The sequence below is a fragment of the Oncorhynchus masou genome, chromosome 32 (assembly GCF_036934945.1).
Source record: "Oncorhynchus masou masou isolate Uvic2021 chromosome 32, UVic_Omas_1.1, whole genome shotgun sequence".
Taxonomy (NCBI): domain Eukaryota; kingdom Metazoa; phylum Chordata; class Actinopteri; order Salmoniformes; family Salmonidae; genus Oncorhynchus; species Oncorhynchus masou.
Window position 1 is genome coordinate 45440128 of NC_088243.1, and position 15727 is coordinate 45455854.

Below are 15727 nucleotides of genomic sequence, written 5' to 3' on the forward strand. Positions count from 1 at the left end.
CATCGGGTTCTTGGTCACCTAACTGAGTCTCAGAGCAAAGGCTCTGAATACTTATGTAAATAAGCAATTTTTCTTTTGTATTACGTTTGCAAAAACTTCTAAAAATCTGTTTTCACTTTGTCATTTTGGGGTATGGGGTAGATTACTGAGGATTTTTATTTATTTAATCCATTTCAGAATAAGGCTGTAACGTTACAAAATGTGGAAAATGTCAAGGGGTCTGAATACTTTCCGAAGGCACTGTATTTTGATACACACACACAAACTACACAAAAATGCACACTTCCTTTTACCTCATCAACACAAACCGTAAGCCACATGAATATGACAAGCTCATTTTCTTATTTACATACAAGTTAAGGAATACTCAATAATTATGCATTAACATAAATTACATTTAATGTGTATTTCATTTATCTTGCAAATGCCACAATAAGGAAACAAATCACTTGTCAGTGATATAGCCTATTGCTTCCTCTACACTTTCATTATAAGTGGAAGATAAAATACATATGGAATATTGTTAACTGGAAAGGTGCTACCATGGGGAGCAAATTATTGTGCAAAGAAATCTACTTCGGTCTTTATTCTTAGCCTAAATGGGATGAAATGGGGGTTATCTGTTGTGAGCAAATGGAACAATACTGGCCAAGTAATTCAATGGTAAACAAAATGTTTGATATGTAAAACACATCTACTGTATAACCTCCTTCAATCTATACCTCCAAAATGGACTGTTGTTAATAATGAAGGTTGCTAAAACAGGAAAACTATACAGCCATTTTAGATTGAGGTTAACTGGGTGAGCTCTGAATGGTCTCTTTGCAGAATCGTCTTTAGAATCAACACATTTGTCCAAACTGTTTCACTTTCCTCGACAGATCATCTAGTGGACATAACAGTCAAGGAAACATTTGTCTTCTTCAATACATATACACTATATACATATCAGCAATCTTAAACTGTCATAGTTCTTTGTCTCGGGAATCGGAAAGGGTAACAGTTTAAAGTAGAGCAATATATGTAAACATTACTGGTGTATCACATACCCCTGTAGCCCCCGAAAGGTTTTAGGGGCCTCCTTATGGGGAGGTTGGGGTCCCCCCAGATAGCATATGAACACATCATAAAACATGATTTTCTTTTATTATGTGGAATTATCTCTCAGCCATGGCAAAATGTGTAGAATAGCAGGAAAATAGCTCAGGGATTCTTGAAAGTCAGGAAACGTTATTTTTTATAGTATTTATTTTGCATTTATTTGAGCTGAAATTTTTCAGGAATGTTATAAGTGAAAAAAATTGTTTTGGGAATAATTAATAATTTATTTCCATGTCGGCTCTATGTCTGGAAATGCCCTCGTCCGGACCTAAGGATCCCAATTTCAAACTCTCCAAAAAAAGTGTTTAAAATTCAAAAAACGTCCAAAAATGAATATTAACTGAAAATGGTCGTATGTTCCTTGCATTAAAGAATATTTCTCTCAAAACATTGCGTATGGAGATTTGGTTAACTGCATCAGATTTGTCTAAAATTAATCAGGAATGAGCAGGGTCAGTTATACCATAAGGACCCTTTATTTGTGTCCTCACTACTTGTAGTGAAACAAGACAACTCATAATGTGTAAAGTTCTCCACTTTTGATAGATTTAAACAAACAATATTGGAATCACCACAGTCACAACCATAAATGGTCAACTCCATCTGCCTGATAGATTAAAATAGAATGTTAATTTTGTTTAAAATATGTCATTTTTAATTAGGTTCTAGAGTCATAAAGCAACTGAGGAAAAACTAAATTGCTACTGTGTATACCACTTGAATGATTTTTGTCAACTCCGTAAAATATCAACTCGGTCAGATTTTTGTCTTAACGTCAACTCTTTCAGAGTCCTGAGTGGTTGTTTTTAATAGGGGATTTTCCAGTTGATCATTTTTAATATTTTACAAATGCTTGTTTTGAGTCTCAACGTCAACAGTGAAGAGGCGACTCCGGGATGCTGGCCTTCTAGGCAGAGTTCCTCTGTCCAGTGTCTGTGTTCTTTTGCCCATCTAAATATAAAAATTTTATTGGCCAGTCTGAGATATGGCTTATTCTTTGCAACTCTGCCTAGAAGGCCAGCATCCCGGAGTCGCCTCTTCACTGTTGACATTGAGACTGGTGTTTTGCAGGTACTAATTAATGAAGCTGCCAGTTGAGGACCTGTGAGGCGTCTGTTTCTCAAACTAGACACTCTAATGTACTTGTCCTCTTGCTCAGTTGTGCACCGGGTCCTCCCACTCCTTCTATTCTGGTTAGAGCGAGTGTGCTCTGTTCTGTGAAGGGAGTAGTACACAGCGTTGTACGAGATCTTCCGTTTCTTGGCATACTGGAGGCGATTCCGGGATGCTGGCCTTCTAGGCAGAGTTGCAAAGAAAAAGCTATATCTCTGACTGGCCAATCAAAATAAAAGATTACGATGGGCAAAAGAACACAGACACTGGACAGAGGAAGATTGGAAACAAGTGTTATGGACAGACAAATTTTAGTTTGAGGTGTTCGGATCACAAAGAAGAACATTCATGAGACGCAGAAAAAAAATGAAAAGATGCTGGAGGAGTGCTTGACGCCATCTTTCAAGCATGGTGGAGGCAATGTGATGGTCCCAGACCTTTGGTGGTGGTAAATTGAGAGATTTGTACAGGGTAAAAGGGATCTTGAAAAAGGAAGGCTGTCACTCCATTTTGCAACGCCATGCCATACCATGTGGACGGTGCTTAATTGGAGCCAAACAGGACAATGACCCAAAGCACAGCTCCAAACTATGCAATAATTATTTAGGGAAGAAGCAGTCAGCTGGTATTCTGTCTATAATGGAGTGGCCAGCACTGTCACCGGATCTCAACTCTATTGAGCTGTTGTGGGTGCAGCTTGACCGTATGGTATGTATAGAAGTGCCCATCAAGCACTTCAACTTGTGGGAGGTGCTTCAGGAAGCATGGGGTGAAATCCCTTCAGATTACCTCAACAAAATGACAACTAGAATGCCAAAGGTCTGCAATGCTGCAAATGGAGGACTCTTTGATGAAAGCAAAGTTTGAAAGATACAATTATTATGTCAATTAAAAATGATTGTTTATAACCTTGTCAACGTCTTGACTATTCATTTTGCAACTCATTTTAGGTATGTTTTAATGGACAACAAGGACATTTCTAAGTGACTGCAAACTTTTGAACAGATGTGTATATATTTAAAATGTTGTTAATATTGAGATTTTCCCATCTTTCAAGAATCCCTGAGCTCAAAAACAGCAACATTTTCTCTCAGCCTCATGGAAAATGTGTACAATAGCATGAGATTAGCTATACAACTGCAAATGTTTCTCTCTTTCCCATGGAAGAAAAATAAATCCACTCAGAACTGTTCTACACCACTGGCAGACATACTGTATGTACAACATTGCTGCTGGTTGTAGTGGCTTTGAGTTCTTGTAAAATTGCCACCACCCATTATAAGGATATGTTTGCTGGTCAGCTCCTGTATGGTGAACTGCATCTTCATCTGGAAGGCAATCTGAGCCTCACACATGCACACGTTTTCACTCAGCTTATTCCCACTCATCTTGTTCGCATCCTCTGAAAGAGACATCAGTGGCAGAAGTGAATCATGAATAAATTGTACATTTCTATATAGAAATGTACGTTAAGTAACTCCAGTTCCCATTTTAAACAAGTTGATAGGCTACTCAGTATTACACAGTAAAATGTAATAACGTGACACTTCATCCACACCTAGGAATCTATTAAAACCCTTTTCAATATTGGTTACATGGAAACAAATTGTGGAGTTACAAATTGCTAACAAATATTATAATTGCCTGTTACTACGTGGTTTTGGATCTACTTAATGAAAAGTGTGACAACTAGTTGACTTAATGTAAAGTCAATACTACAAATACAGACATTGCATACAGTCAAGTGGTGTCAAGTGCTTTTTGAATGGAAGTCAGTGGTAAATCAATTGGGTTTTGCAAAAGGTTAACAATCACTTTAAGGCTTTAACCAAGGCGGTGGGCCAGCCATTCATTCAAGCACTTGTTCATCATAACATAAACCCATTGCCACATGCAGGGTAGCCTAGTGATTAGTGTTGGACTAGTAACCGGAAGGTTGCAGGAGACTGAAAAGATTTGGCATGGGTCCTTAGATCCTCAAAAGGTTCTACAGCTGCACCATAGAAAGTATTCTGACTGGTTGCAAGACTGCCTGGTCTTGCAACTGCTCGGCCTCCGACTGCAAGGCACTACAGAGGGTAGTGCCAACGGCCCAGTACATCACTGGGGCCAAGCTTCCTGCCATACAGGACCTATATACCAGGCGGTGTCAGAGGAAGGCCCTAAAAATTGTCATAGACTCCAGCCACCCTAGTCATATGCTGTTCTCTCTACTACCACACGGCAACCGGTACCGGAGCACCAAGTCAAGGTCCAAGAGGCTTCTAAACAGCTTCTACCTCCAAGCCATGACTCCTGAACATCTAATCAAATGGCTACCCAGACTATTTGCACTGCTCCCCCCTTTTCCCCTTTTTTACACTGCTGCTACTCTCTGTTGTCATCATCTATACATAGTCACTTTAATAACTCCACCTACATATTACCTCAACTAAGGGGTGCCCCCGGAACATTGACTCGGTACCGGTACCCCACTATATATAATCTCACTATTGTTATTTTACTGCTGCTCTTTAATTACTTTTTCCTTTAATGGATTTTTCTTATCCATATTTTTCTAACTGTATTGTTGGTTAAGGCTCGTACTGTGGCTTGCGATAGTATTCACCAACTTGGCATTTTTCAAATTTTCTTGCCTTACAACCTGGAATTATAATTGATTTTTGGGGGTTTGTATCATTTGATTTACACAACATGACTACCACTTTGAAGACGCAAAATATTCTTTACTGTGAAACAAACAAGAAATAAGACAAATAAACAAAACTTGAGCGTGCATAACTATTCACCCCAACAAAGTCAATACTTTGTAGAGACACCTTTTGCAGCAATTACAGCTGAAAGTCTTTTGGGGTATGTCTCTATAAGCTTGGCACATCTAGCCACTGGGATTTTTGCTCATTCTTCAAAGCAAAACCGCTCCAGCTCCTTCAAGTTGGATGGGTTCCATTGGTGCACAGCAATCTTTAAGTCATACCACAGATTCTCAATTGAATTCAGGTCTGGGCTTTGACTAGGCCATTCCAAGACATTTAAATGTTTCCTCTCAAACCACTCAAGTGTTGATTTACCAGTATGCTTAGGGTCATTGTCCTGCTGGAAGGTGAACCTCCGTCCCAGTCTCAAATCTCTGGAAGACAAACAGGTTTCTCTCAAGAATTTCCCTGTATTTAGCGTCATCCATCATTCCTTCTGACCAGTTTCCCAGTCCCTGCCAAAGAAAAACATCCTCACAGCATAATGCTGCCACCACCATGCTTCACTGTGGGGATGGTGTTCTCTGAGTGATGCGAGGTGTTGGGTTTGCGCCAGACATAGCGTTGTTCCTCGATGGCCAAAAAGCTACATTTTAGTCTCATCTGACCAGAGTACCTTCTTCAATGTTTGGTTTTCGCCAAAAAGCATGTCGGAAACTCCCCAAACGTGTTTGCTTTTTTTCTTCTTCAAGCAATGGCTTTTATCTGGCCACTCTTCCGTAAAGCACAGCTCTGTGGAGTGTACGGCTTAAAGTGGTTCTATGGACAGATACTCCAATCTCAGCTGTGGAGCTTTTGAGCTCCTTCGGGGTTATCTTTGGTCTCTTTGTTGCCTCTCTCTGATTAATTCCCTCCTTGCCTGGTCCGCGAGTTTTGGTGGGCGGCCCTCTCTTGGCAGGTTTGTTGTTGTGCCATATTCTTTCTATTTTTAACAATGGATTTAACGGTGCTGCATGGGATGTTCAAAGTTTCTGATATTTTTTTTATAACCCAACCCTGATCTGTACTTCTCCACAACATTGTCCCAGACCTGGTTGGAGAGCTCCTTGGTCTTCATGGTGCTGCTTGCTTGGTGGTGGCCCTTGATTAGTGGTGTTGCACACTGGGGCCTTTCAGAACAGGTGTATATATACTGAGATCATGTGACAGATCATGTGACACTAAGATTGCACACAGGTGGACTTTATTAAACTAATTATGTGACTTCTGAAGGTAATTGGTTGCACCATATCTTATTTAAGGGCTTCATAGCAAAGGGGGTGACTACATATGCATGCACCACTTTACAGTTTTTCTTTTTTTTTTCTTTTTTTTTAAATTACTTCATCAATTTTGACTATTTTGTGTATATCCATTACATGAAATCCAAATAAAAATAAATTTAAATTACAGGTTGTAATGCAACAAAATAGGAAACACGCCAAGGGGGATTAATACAAGACACTGTAAGTAAGCGTTTTACCGTAAGGTATTCGGTGCATGTGACTAATACAATTTGATTGTATTGCATTTAGAAAGTAACCTACGTCTAAGGATTACAGAGCTATGGAATGAGGAAACATTCATTCATATAAAACACTTGAGTGTGGGGGGGGGACAACTGGCTTTACATTTGGAGGGGAAGATATCTGGAGTCATTTTAGAGTTTTACAACTTCTGAAATGTTACACTCAAAATGGTGTTAGGACCTCCTGAGTGGCGCAGCGGTCTAAGGCATTTCGAGTTGTTGTTGTTCTTGACACATATGTGGTTGCAGTCGTGTCCCAAAGCACAGGCATTCACACCTGTAAACAAACATCCTCACAGCTGATTGGCTTAGTCTGACAACATCATCATCGTGAACAGGAATAATCCGTTTTGGATTCATGTAAATTACCAATTACTTTCTAATTGGTCAGTTGAGGGTTATCATACGGAATCTAATCAAAGACTGCTGTTCCACATTAAATGTTGACATAATTATTATTCTATGATTTGCGTACCTAACACATGAATCAATGTTTTTTGGGTACAGGTGCACAACACCAGTTCTGCAACAACTAGTTTCGACCTGAGAAATAATATATGTGTACTTCCTGGGTGATCAATAACAATAGTTAATCAAGTAGGTGTCCAGGAAGACACACAAATCAGCTGGACTTTGGCCCTTAAGGGATTGTACACCCATGTTATAGGAGGACTTAACATGACTTAGCCTGTCGATCTCCAAAAGTCCTTCAAGTTGGAGGAGTTGAAAGCATGAAGGTCAGTCAATACGGAACATTTCAAGAATTTTGAAAGTTTCTTCTAGTGCAGTCACAAAAACCATCAAGCACTATGATGAAACTGGTTCTCATGAGGAATGCCACAGGAAAGGAAGACCCAGAGTTACCTCTGCTGCAGAGGATAAGTTCATTAGAGTTACCAGCCTCAGAAATTGCAGCCCAAATAAATGCTTCACAGAGTTCAAGTAACAGAGACATCTCAACATCGACTGTTCAGAGGAGACTGCGTGAATCAGGCCTTCATGGTCAAATTGCTGAAAAGAAATCCCTACTAAAGGACACCAATAAAAAGAAGATACTTGCTTGGGCCAATAAATCTGTCCTTTGGTCTGATGAATCCAAATTGGAGATTTTTGGTTCCAAACGCAGTGTCTTTGTGAGACACAGAGGAGGTGAACCGATGATCTATTCATGTGTGGTTCCCACCGTGAAGCATGGAGGAGGATAGTTTTTGTGACTGCACTTGAAGAAACTTTCAAAGTTCTTGAAATGTTCCATATTGACTGATCGTCATGTCTTAAAATAATGGACTGTCATTTCTCTTGCCTTATTTGAGCTGTTCTTACCATAATATGGACTTGGTCTTTTACCAAATAGGGCTATCTTCTATATACCACCCCTACCATGTCATAAAACAACTGATTGGCTTAAACGCATTAAGAAAGAAATTCCACAACTTAACTTTTAACAAGGCACACCTGATAATTGAAATGCATTCTGTGTGACTACCTCATGAAGCTTGTTGAGAGAATGCCAAGAATGTGCAAAGCTGTCATAAAAAATACATATATTTAGATTTGTTTACCACGTTTTTGGTTACTACATAATTCCATACGTGTTACTTCATAGTTTTGATGTCTTCACTATAGAAAATAGTTTAAAAAAAACTCTGGAATGAGTAGGTGTGGCCAAACCTTTGACTGATACTGTATGTATAGTGTAATTGTTGTTTATTGATGTTTTCATGCAGGGTTCATCTGCAAAAGAAACCATGGTCTCAGCATGGCTCCCTGCTTAAATACAGATTAAATAAATAAATAAATTGCCGCACTCTCTTACCACACAGGGTTTCCCTGAACTTGGACGTGAGCTTCTCAATGACGCCGTAGGTCTCCACGTAGAACACGTGTTCATCCAGGGGCAGACTGGCCATGAGACGCAGGGACTTCGTGTCCGCCCTGTCCACCCCCACTGCGTAGATCTCGATGCCTGCCACCCTCGCTGCCGCGGCCACCTCCTCCACCGTGTCCTGGGGACGTCCATCGGTTACGATGATGGCCACCTTGGCAATGTTCTTGTTAGCTAGCCGGGAGCCTGACTCCTCAGTGAAGGTCTCCTCCATGGCCGTCTTGATAGCCAGGCCAGTCATTGTACCAGCAGCTAGAGATTTGATGCGGGCCAGCGCTACCTTCAGGCCTGCCTTGTCGAAGTGCGTCTTGAGAAGGAATTCGATCTTCACCGTGCTAGCGTAGTTCACGACGGCCACCCGCGTGGCATCCGAGCCAACGTCGAGGGTGTCGACCATGTCAGCCAGGAAGATTTTGACCTTCTCAAATTCTGTGGGGCGCACACTACGTGAACTGTCGATAATGAACACCAGGTCTAGGGGCCGGCTTTTGCAGTGGGTTCCTGCGGAGAGAAAATTGTGACATTGGTTTTTACCACCCAGTGTGGAATGGTTCTCTACACACTTTGACAGAGAACTGCAAGTTCCTCTGTCACATCTACTGTATATCAAACACATTCAGGCTTCACATTCAGGTCTAGAGTTACTGAGGGTTTTAGCAAGTCAGCTTGATATGTTTTACTGGTGAGTTTACTAGGTGCTACTATTTCAAATAGATTGCAGCGTTAGTTTTAAGCGGGCAACCGTTTATGCTTCAGCACACACAGCAATAATACTACAAACAGCAGTAAAAAGAACAAGTTCAAGAAGTCTGAAGAAAAAGTGGATGAAAGCTTAGTGAGAGAAGATTCTGAACATGTCTGAGGAAAGTAAACATGGACACCAAACCAATTTCAATGTAATATAGTAAACCAAATAGGTTTGCTTCTCTCAAGATTCACCTGCAGAGGAGGAAAAAACTACAAATAGTGACTTATATGACAGCATCTGCTCAATCCCAGGGCAAAGACATTGTAAAAGGAAGAAAAAAGGAAGAAAACCACATAAAAACACCAACAGAAGGGGGGGGGGGGGTCCGATTCAAATTTATACCCAGAAACCAATCAGTCCATGAGGGATTCAATCAAAAGGAGGTTTTTGTTTTTTGCCTAAAGTCTTCTACCTGTGTCAGCACTGATGATGGGAGTGGTGGTGCCGCTTGGGGTACTGACCGGCTGTTCAAGTGGAGGGGGTGGTGCTGTGGGCCGGAGGTACATGACTGGCCATTTCCCGGGTGGCTGGTGATAGCTATTAAACCTGTAATTATTGTCATGTACTTTGGGCCACCATGACGGAGGAAGAGGGAGAAGTAGTAGAGCATTGGTTATTTTGTTTGCCTCAAGCGCAATAAGAGGCCTATGACTTACATGGGGATGGTGTGAAGTACATTAGCCTGCAGTTATTAGCCTTAATTAAGCATCAGTGAGAGTCTGCTAGCAATTGAGACTATTATCCATCAGCATTTGTTTATGCTTATTGCAGCTACCAACATACAGTCGGTTGTTTCTCAATTTCACACAACGTAAAGCTTTCTGAACTCCTGGAAAAGTGCTTAATAAATCCATTATTGTATGGAAATAATAGCCATAACGTTTAATATAGCCTAGCCCAAAGGTTTGAGTACACATTGACACCAGTCCTTCCTTTGGTGTGCTACTTGGTTAATATTTTCCAGCTAACGAATTTCAAAATGCAATTGTATGGCAAGATAAGAAAGTATATTTACAGTAAAAATGTATATCTGCCGTTATTCTGGAATAACCGAGGATTGGCCAATACCCGCTTAAATTTCAGAACTTTTATAATACATTGGCGCCCATGCCAAATAATCTCAAATGTCTCAAAAGTCATGAAGAGCAATAACACTTTAAAGTAAAATAAATGTGCGTACTATTACAAAATAGCCTACATTGTACGAAAATGAACCAACCTCCCAAATCAATCGTTTTTTGATTCTTAGACAACTGAGCTGGTTGCTGAACATTTCCAATTTGTTGCTGTCCTTGTGGAGCACTCTGAAACGGTTGTTGCTGTTGAATGCTCCGCTGAAATGTTTGCGGTGGCATGACAGAGCTGTCTGCGTGATGCTGCCGAGGATGGTATCCTCCATGAAATCGGTATGTTCCTTGGACCTCCATAGCGATCAAAGACATGCAACAGACGAGTCCTCCAATTAACAATGTCATCCTGTGGCAGTTGGTTCTCTTAGGTGAGCTACGTCTCAAGAAGCAATTCAGAATACTAAACCATGAATACAAACATTTGCTCTCTGGGGGCATATTTAACCATCACCAGGCTAAACGCGTGGGAGAAGGTCGTCCAATCCAGAGGTGAGAAGAAAGCATTACACACGTTGTGGGTTGGTTTGTGCGACCCGAACAGTGGCTATGGAAGGCAAACTATGTGATGTTATTCTGGAGGAGAAAAGGGACGTAATTTTGTTTTAATTGTTCATGCAAAGTGCGACCTCTAGCGTTTACATACAAGCACATGCAAGCTTATTGGTGTGATCAGTTTTATTCTCAATTTGATTCTCAATTCAATTATCTAATACACATCTAACACAACTACAATTTATGAGGCCTATATCATTAATATTTATATCATTAATTAGTTTAGATTAGTTTAGATTATTAGTTTGTTGGAGTTTCAGTATACAGGTTCATAAAAGAGTTGTCATTAGAAACTCAATTACTTTGTTACAAAAAAGCATCCAATGTTAATGTTAATGCTAATAGATACCGATTTTTTTGCATATTGTTTTATGCAAAGTTCCATGCTTCCAATTGCTATCACTGGTGACCGATTTATTTACAATAGCAATGCCCTTCTGTTCGTAGTGTTTTCAGATTATGTTTCTGATGGCATTCTTGTCATTGATAATTGATCCCTCAGGTCAAAGGTGAAGCCCACAAAGATCTGGAGAAGGCTGGCCAGGATGCAGGGGATGCAGAGAGTGAAGGCCATGCCAAAGAAAGGGAGACTGACCTGGCAGGTGGTCTACGTTGGCTGCCTCAAGAAAAACGGATACAGCAAAAGCAGGCCAGCAGGGGAATCATTTCCAGGAAGCAGAAGTAGCCTCTGGCCATGGGCAAACAAAATTACCATCAGAAGGGTGACGACAATCCCCAAGACTTTAAATGAGACTAGAACAATGGTGACACCATCAGTCCACCCCAGGTGGTCTGTGATTTTCACTCTCTGCATTCACTCAACCGGTTTGCACTTTTGGGACTATTCAATTGGGACAGACAAGCTCAATCATTGCAGTATTTGAGCCGACGCAGGTCTGATCTGTGTTCATAAAGGTGTCTGTCAGATGCATCATAAGGCATGGCAATACAATGTGGAACAACTGGTTCCTACAGTGATGAGGTGTATCAGTGAAACACTTTGTACCTTAACTCTCCCTTCAGTGGGTAGAACAAGGAAAGAGGTTTGGCAAAGCCTATTGTCCTGTTTCAGCATGTATTTGCATATTTCCCATAGGGAATGCCTACTCTCTGAAGTTAACTTGTATGATAATCCTTCTAAATGACATAAATTAAGTTGCTGTCGTGTGTATGTGTGTGTGTGCGTGCGTGCGTGTGTGTGCCGGGTTTGCGTTTGAGAGATTTGCTGGTGTGTGTATGTAACACCAAAGTAATAGATCAATGTGTTATATTTAATTTGTCAGTAACTGTCTGAATGGAGCAGTGAAGGTAGGTAAAGAAATGCTAGATCACGTGTCAAACTCAATGCCCGCAGGCTGGATCCAGTCCGTGAAATATTTCTATCTGGGCTGCGCAATGATTTGGGTTGTCAATACATTTTGGCCCGCTGCCATACCACCCATACCACCCATTACACGCTGTGCTAAAAGTCCAAGCAAACACCGCCAACGTTCCCAGAGCAGGCAAAATGTTCACTTCTGTTCTCACAGCGTTTTTTTTAAAAGTATTTTTTACTGGTCAGGAAACATATGGCTTTGTTCCCAGAACCAATGGGAAACCAAAAAGTTATGTTCCCACAACTTCCAAGGAACCAAATGTGCTAGCTGGGTCACTCCTGCAGCATTTGTTTGTGATCGTGGCAGGCAAAAAGGCTTGGTTTGCAATTTGTTCAGAAGGGGGTTACAGGTTCAGGTAAACATTCAAAGTCATATTAATTCAGATATATTCATTTATCATATTTACATTTCATATTTTCACATATATTTATTGTACCTGTGGGCTGCTACTAGAAAGAAGAAACAAATAAACAATCAGAAAAATGCATACAAATATGAAGAACAGTGTCAACAGTTTTGTCATATTTTGTATGCAAAGAATAGAAACTAAAAAGCTCCCCCTCCCCCTCCCCAACCCATTCCCCCCCAAACCCCTCAGTCCCCATCCATCCACCCGCCCACAATCTCCCTCTCCTAACCGGAAACCATGTTTTCCCCCGCTCCTCCTGCATCTTCATCTTTCAGATGGGCGGACCAGAAACCAAATGACAACACTTAGGTCTGCAGCTGCCATTTTTTGGTGGGAAAGAGAAATGGTCCTGTATTTACCAGAAAAAAATTGATAATCCACCATGGCAGTAGAGGAAGATCCAGACTGTTGATTGGGAAACAAGAGCAAACAATGAGGCATAAGGATTGGGTTTTGAAGGACCACTCGTCACATTGTCCAAGGTGGCTTTGTGTTGTGATAAAAATGCATTTTCTGTCCAGATGAAGATGTTGATACGGCATTGGAAATGACCCACCACTGACCAAATGTCTTTTTGTTTTCCAGTCCAAAAGGAGTGCATCCCTCAGACCATATGGTGCATGGACATCCTGTGCCAGTGTGATCCGAGAGCGAGCGTCCAGTTGTGGAGACTCCAGCACATCGAGCCTGTGGACGGACAGGTCAGTAAACTCATCATATATGATATAATATTATGTAAAACATTGAATTGGTAGATGCATGGACATTTTTACTTTATGTCCCCTTTTCCTCATGTTTTAGACATGCGGCGTGATATGCAGAACGTCAGGCTCACCCCACGAGAAGCAGTGCTTGATCAACGCCACCCTCAGCAAGGAGATGTGCTGGAAGTGATGTACTCTCTTTTACACCTTGGGGTAAGACATCATTTAACCATCACAGATATAAATTCCCACTGTGCCCATGATAAAATTACATTTGAATTGTCTTGTACTACTGAATGAAACTGTGAGGAGATGCACTCAGACCAGCCTTTGTGATCAAACTTATGTAAACTACATTACTTTAGTTGGCTGCTTTGAGCAAAGCTTGAATGTAATATAACCTATTCTGGGAGACTAGTGTGATTGTATGAACCATGTGGAATACACTACTGGTCAAAAGTTTTAGAACACCTACTCATTCAAGGGTTTTTCTTTATTTTTACTGTTTTCTACATTGTAGAATAACAGTGTAGAATAACAGTGAAGACATCAAACTATGAAATAACACATTGAATCATGTAGTAACCAAAAATATATTTTATATTTGAAATAATTTAAATAGCCACCCTTTGCCTTGATGACAGCTTTGTACACTCTTGGTATTCTCTCAACCAGCTTCACCTGTAATACTTTTCCAACAGTCTTTTGAAGGAGTTCCCACATATCCTGAGCACCTGTTGGCTGCTTTTCCTTCACTCTGCGGTCCAACTCATCCCGAACCATCTCAATATTGTTGAGGCAGGTGATTGTATTGTGGAGGCCAGGTGCAGCACTCATCTGGTGCAGCACTCTCCTTCTTGGTAAAATAACCCTAACACAGCCCGGAGGTGTGTTGGGTCATAGTCCCACTAAGCCCAAACCACATGGGATGGTGTATCGCTGCAGAATGCTGTGGTAGCCATGATGGTTAAGTGTGCCTTGAATTCTAAATAAATCACAGACTGTGTCACCAGCAAAGCACCTCCTCCTTCATGCTTTACGGTGGTAAATACACATTCAGAGATCATCCGTTCACCCGCACTACGTCTCACAAAGACATGGCGAAATCTCAAATTTGGACTCATCAGACCAAAGGACAACTTTCACCAGTCGTGTTTCTTGGCCCAAGCAAGTCTCTTCTTATTATTGGTGTCCTTTAGTAGTGGTTTCTTTGCCGCAATTCGACCATGAAGGTTTGATTCACGCAGTCTCCTCTGAACGGTTGATGTTGAGAAGTGTCTGTTACATGATCTCTGTGAAGCATTTATTTGGGCTGCAATTTCTGAGGCTAGTAACTCTAATGAACTTATCCTCTGCAGCAGAGGTAACTCTGGGTCTTCCTTTCCTGTGGCAGTCCTCATGAGAGCCAGTTTAATCATAGCGCTTGATGGTTTTTGCGACTGCACTAGAAGAAACTTTCAAAGTTCTTGACATTTTCCATATTGACTGACCTTTGTGCCTTAAAGTAATGATGGACTGTCGTTACTCTTTGCTTATTCGAGCTTTTACCAAGTAGGGGGAGGGCTGTCTTCTGTATACCCTCATACCTTGTCACAACACAACTTATTGGCTGAAACGCAAAGAAGGAAAGAAATTCCACAAATTAACTCTCAAGAAGGCACACCTGTTAATTGAAATCCATTCCAGGTGATTACCTCATGAAGCTGGTTGAGAGAATGACACGAGTGTGCAAAGCTGTCATCAAGGCAAAGGGGGCTATTTGAAGGGTGGCAGAAGCAGGGTTGCTATCTCAAATTTACAATTCGATTTTTTAAACACTTTTTTGGTTACTCTATGATTCCATATGTGTTATTTCATAGTTTTTATGTCTTTAATATTATTCTACAATGTAAAATAAATAAATAAATAAAGAAAACCATTGAATGAGTAGGTGTTCTAAAACTTTTGACCGGTAGCATATTTCTGGACAATTTGCTTCCCTGAAAACAGGTACTGATAGGAGGAGCAATATGGGTCTGTCAGACGTCATCACTCAAGATCAGGATAGTGATGGAGGATTTGGTGGTCCACACAACCAAGAAGCAGGTGTCCCTTCCAGTGATATGGAGCTGACCTTGGACCTGGTGCCAGTAAGGATGGTCTTCACGGAGGCCCTCCCTCCTTGATATAGAAATCCTTCGACTTCACTGCCTCTTCAATAGTAAGGTCCCTTGCACCATAGGTATACTTGACCTCCACCACTACTGTGTTTTATTTGTTATTTTATTTCACCTTTATTTAACCAGGTAGTTCAGTTGAGAACAAGTTCTCATTTACAACTGCGACTTGGCCATGATAAAGCATAGCAGTGCGACAAAAACAAACGTACAGTCAATAACACAAAAGAAAAGAAAAATAGAAAGAATCTATGTACAGTGTGTGCAAATGTAGAAGAGTAGGGAGGCAG

General features: G+C 40.9%; 1 protein-coding gene and 1 long non-coding RNA gene across 2 annotated transcripts; one reads left to right on the forward strand and one right to left on the reverse strand.

The window, feature by feature from the left end:
* Positions 1-842: 842 nt before the first annotated feature.
* LOC135527210 (matrilin-3-like) lies at positions 843-9616 on the reverse strand. The gene is made up of 4 exons (XM_064955822.1): positions 9523-9616; positions 8294-8863; positions 3503-3616; positions 843-889 (listed from the first exon to the last, which is right to left on the reverse strand). The coding sequence occupies exons 1-4, from the start codon at positions 9614-9616 to the stop codon at positions 843-845; spliced, it is 825 nt and encodes a 274-aa protein (XP_064811894.1).
* Positions 9617-12876: 3260 nt separating this feature from the next.
* LOC135527004 (uncharacterized) lies at positions 12877-13457 on the forward strand. The gene is made up of 3 exons (XR_010453379.1): positions 12877-13059; positions 13163-13278; positions 13379-13457. It is a non-coding gene; the product is annotated as an uncharacterized LOC135527004 (long non-coding RNA).
* The last annotated feature ends 2270 nt before the right edge of the window (positions 13458-15727 follow it).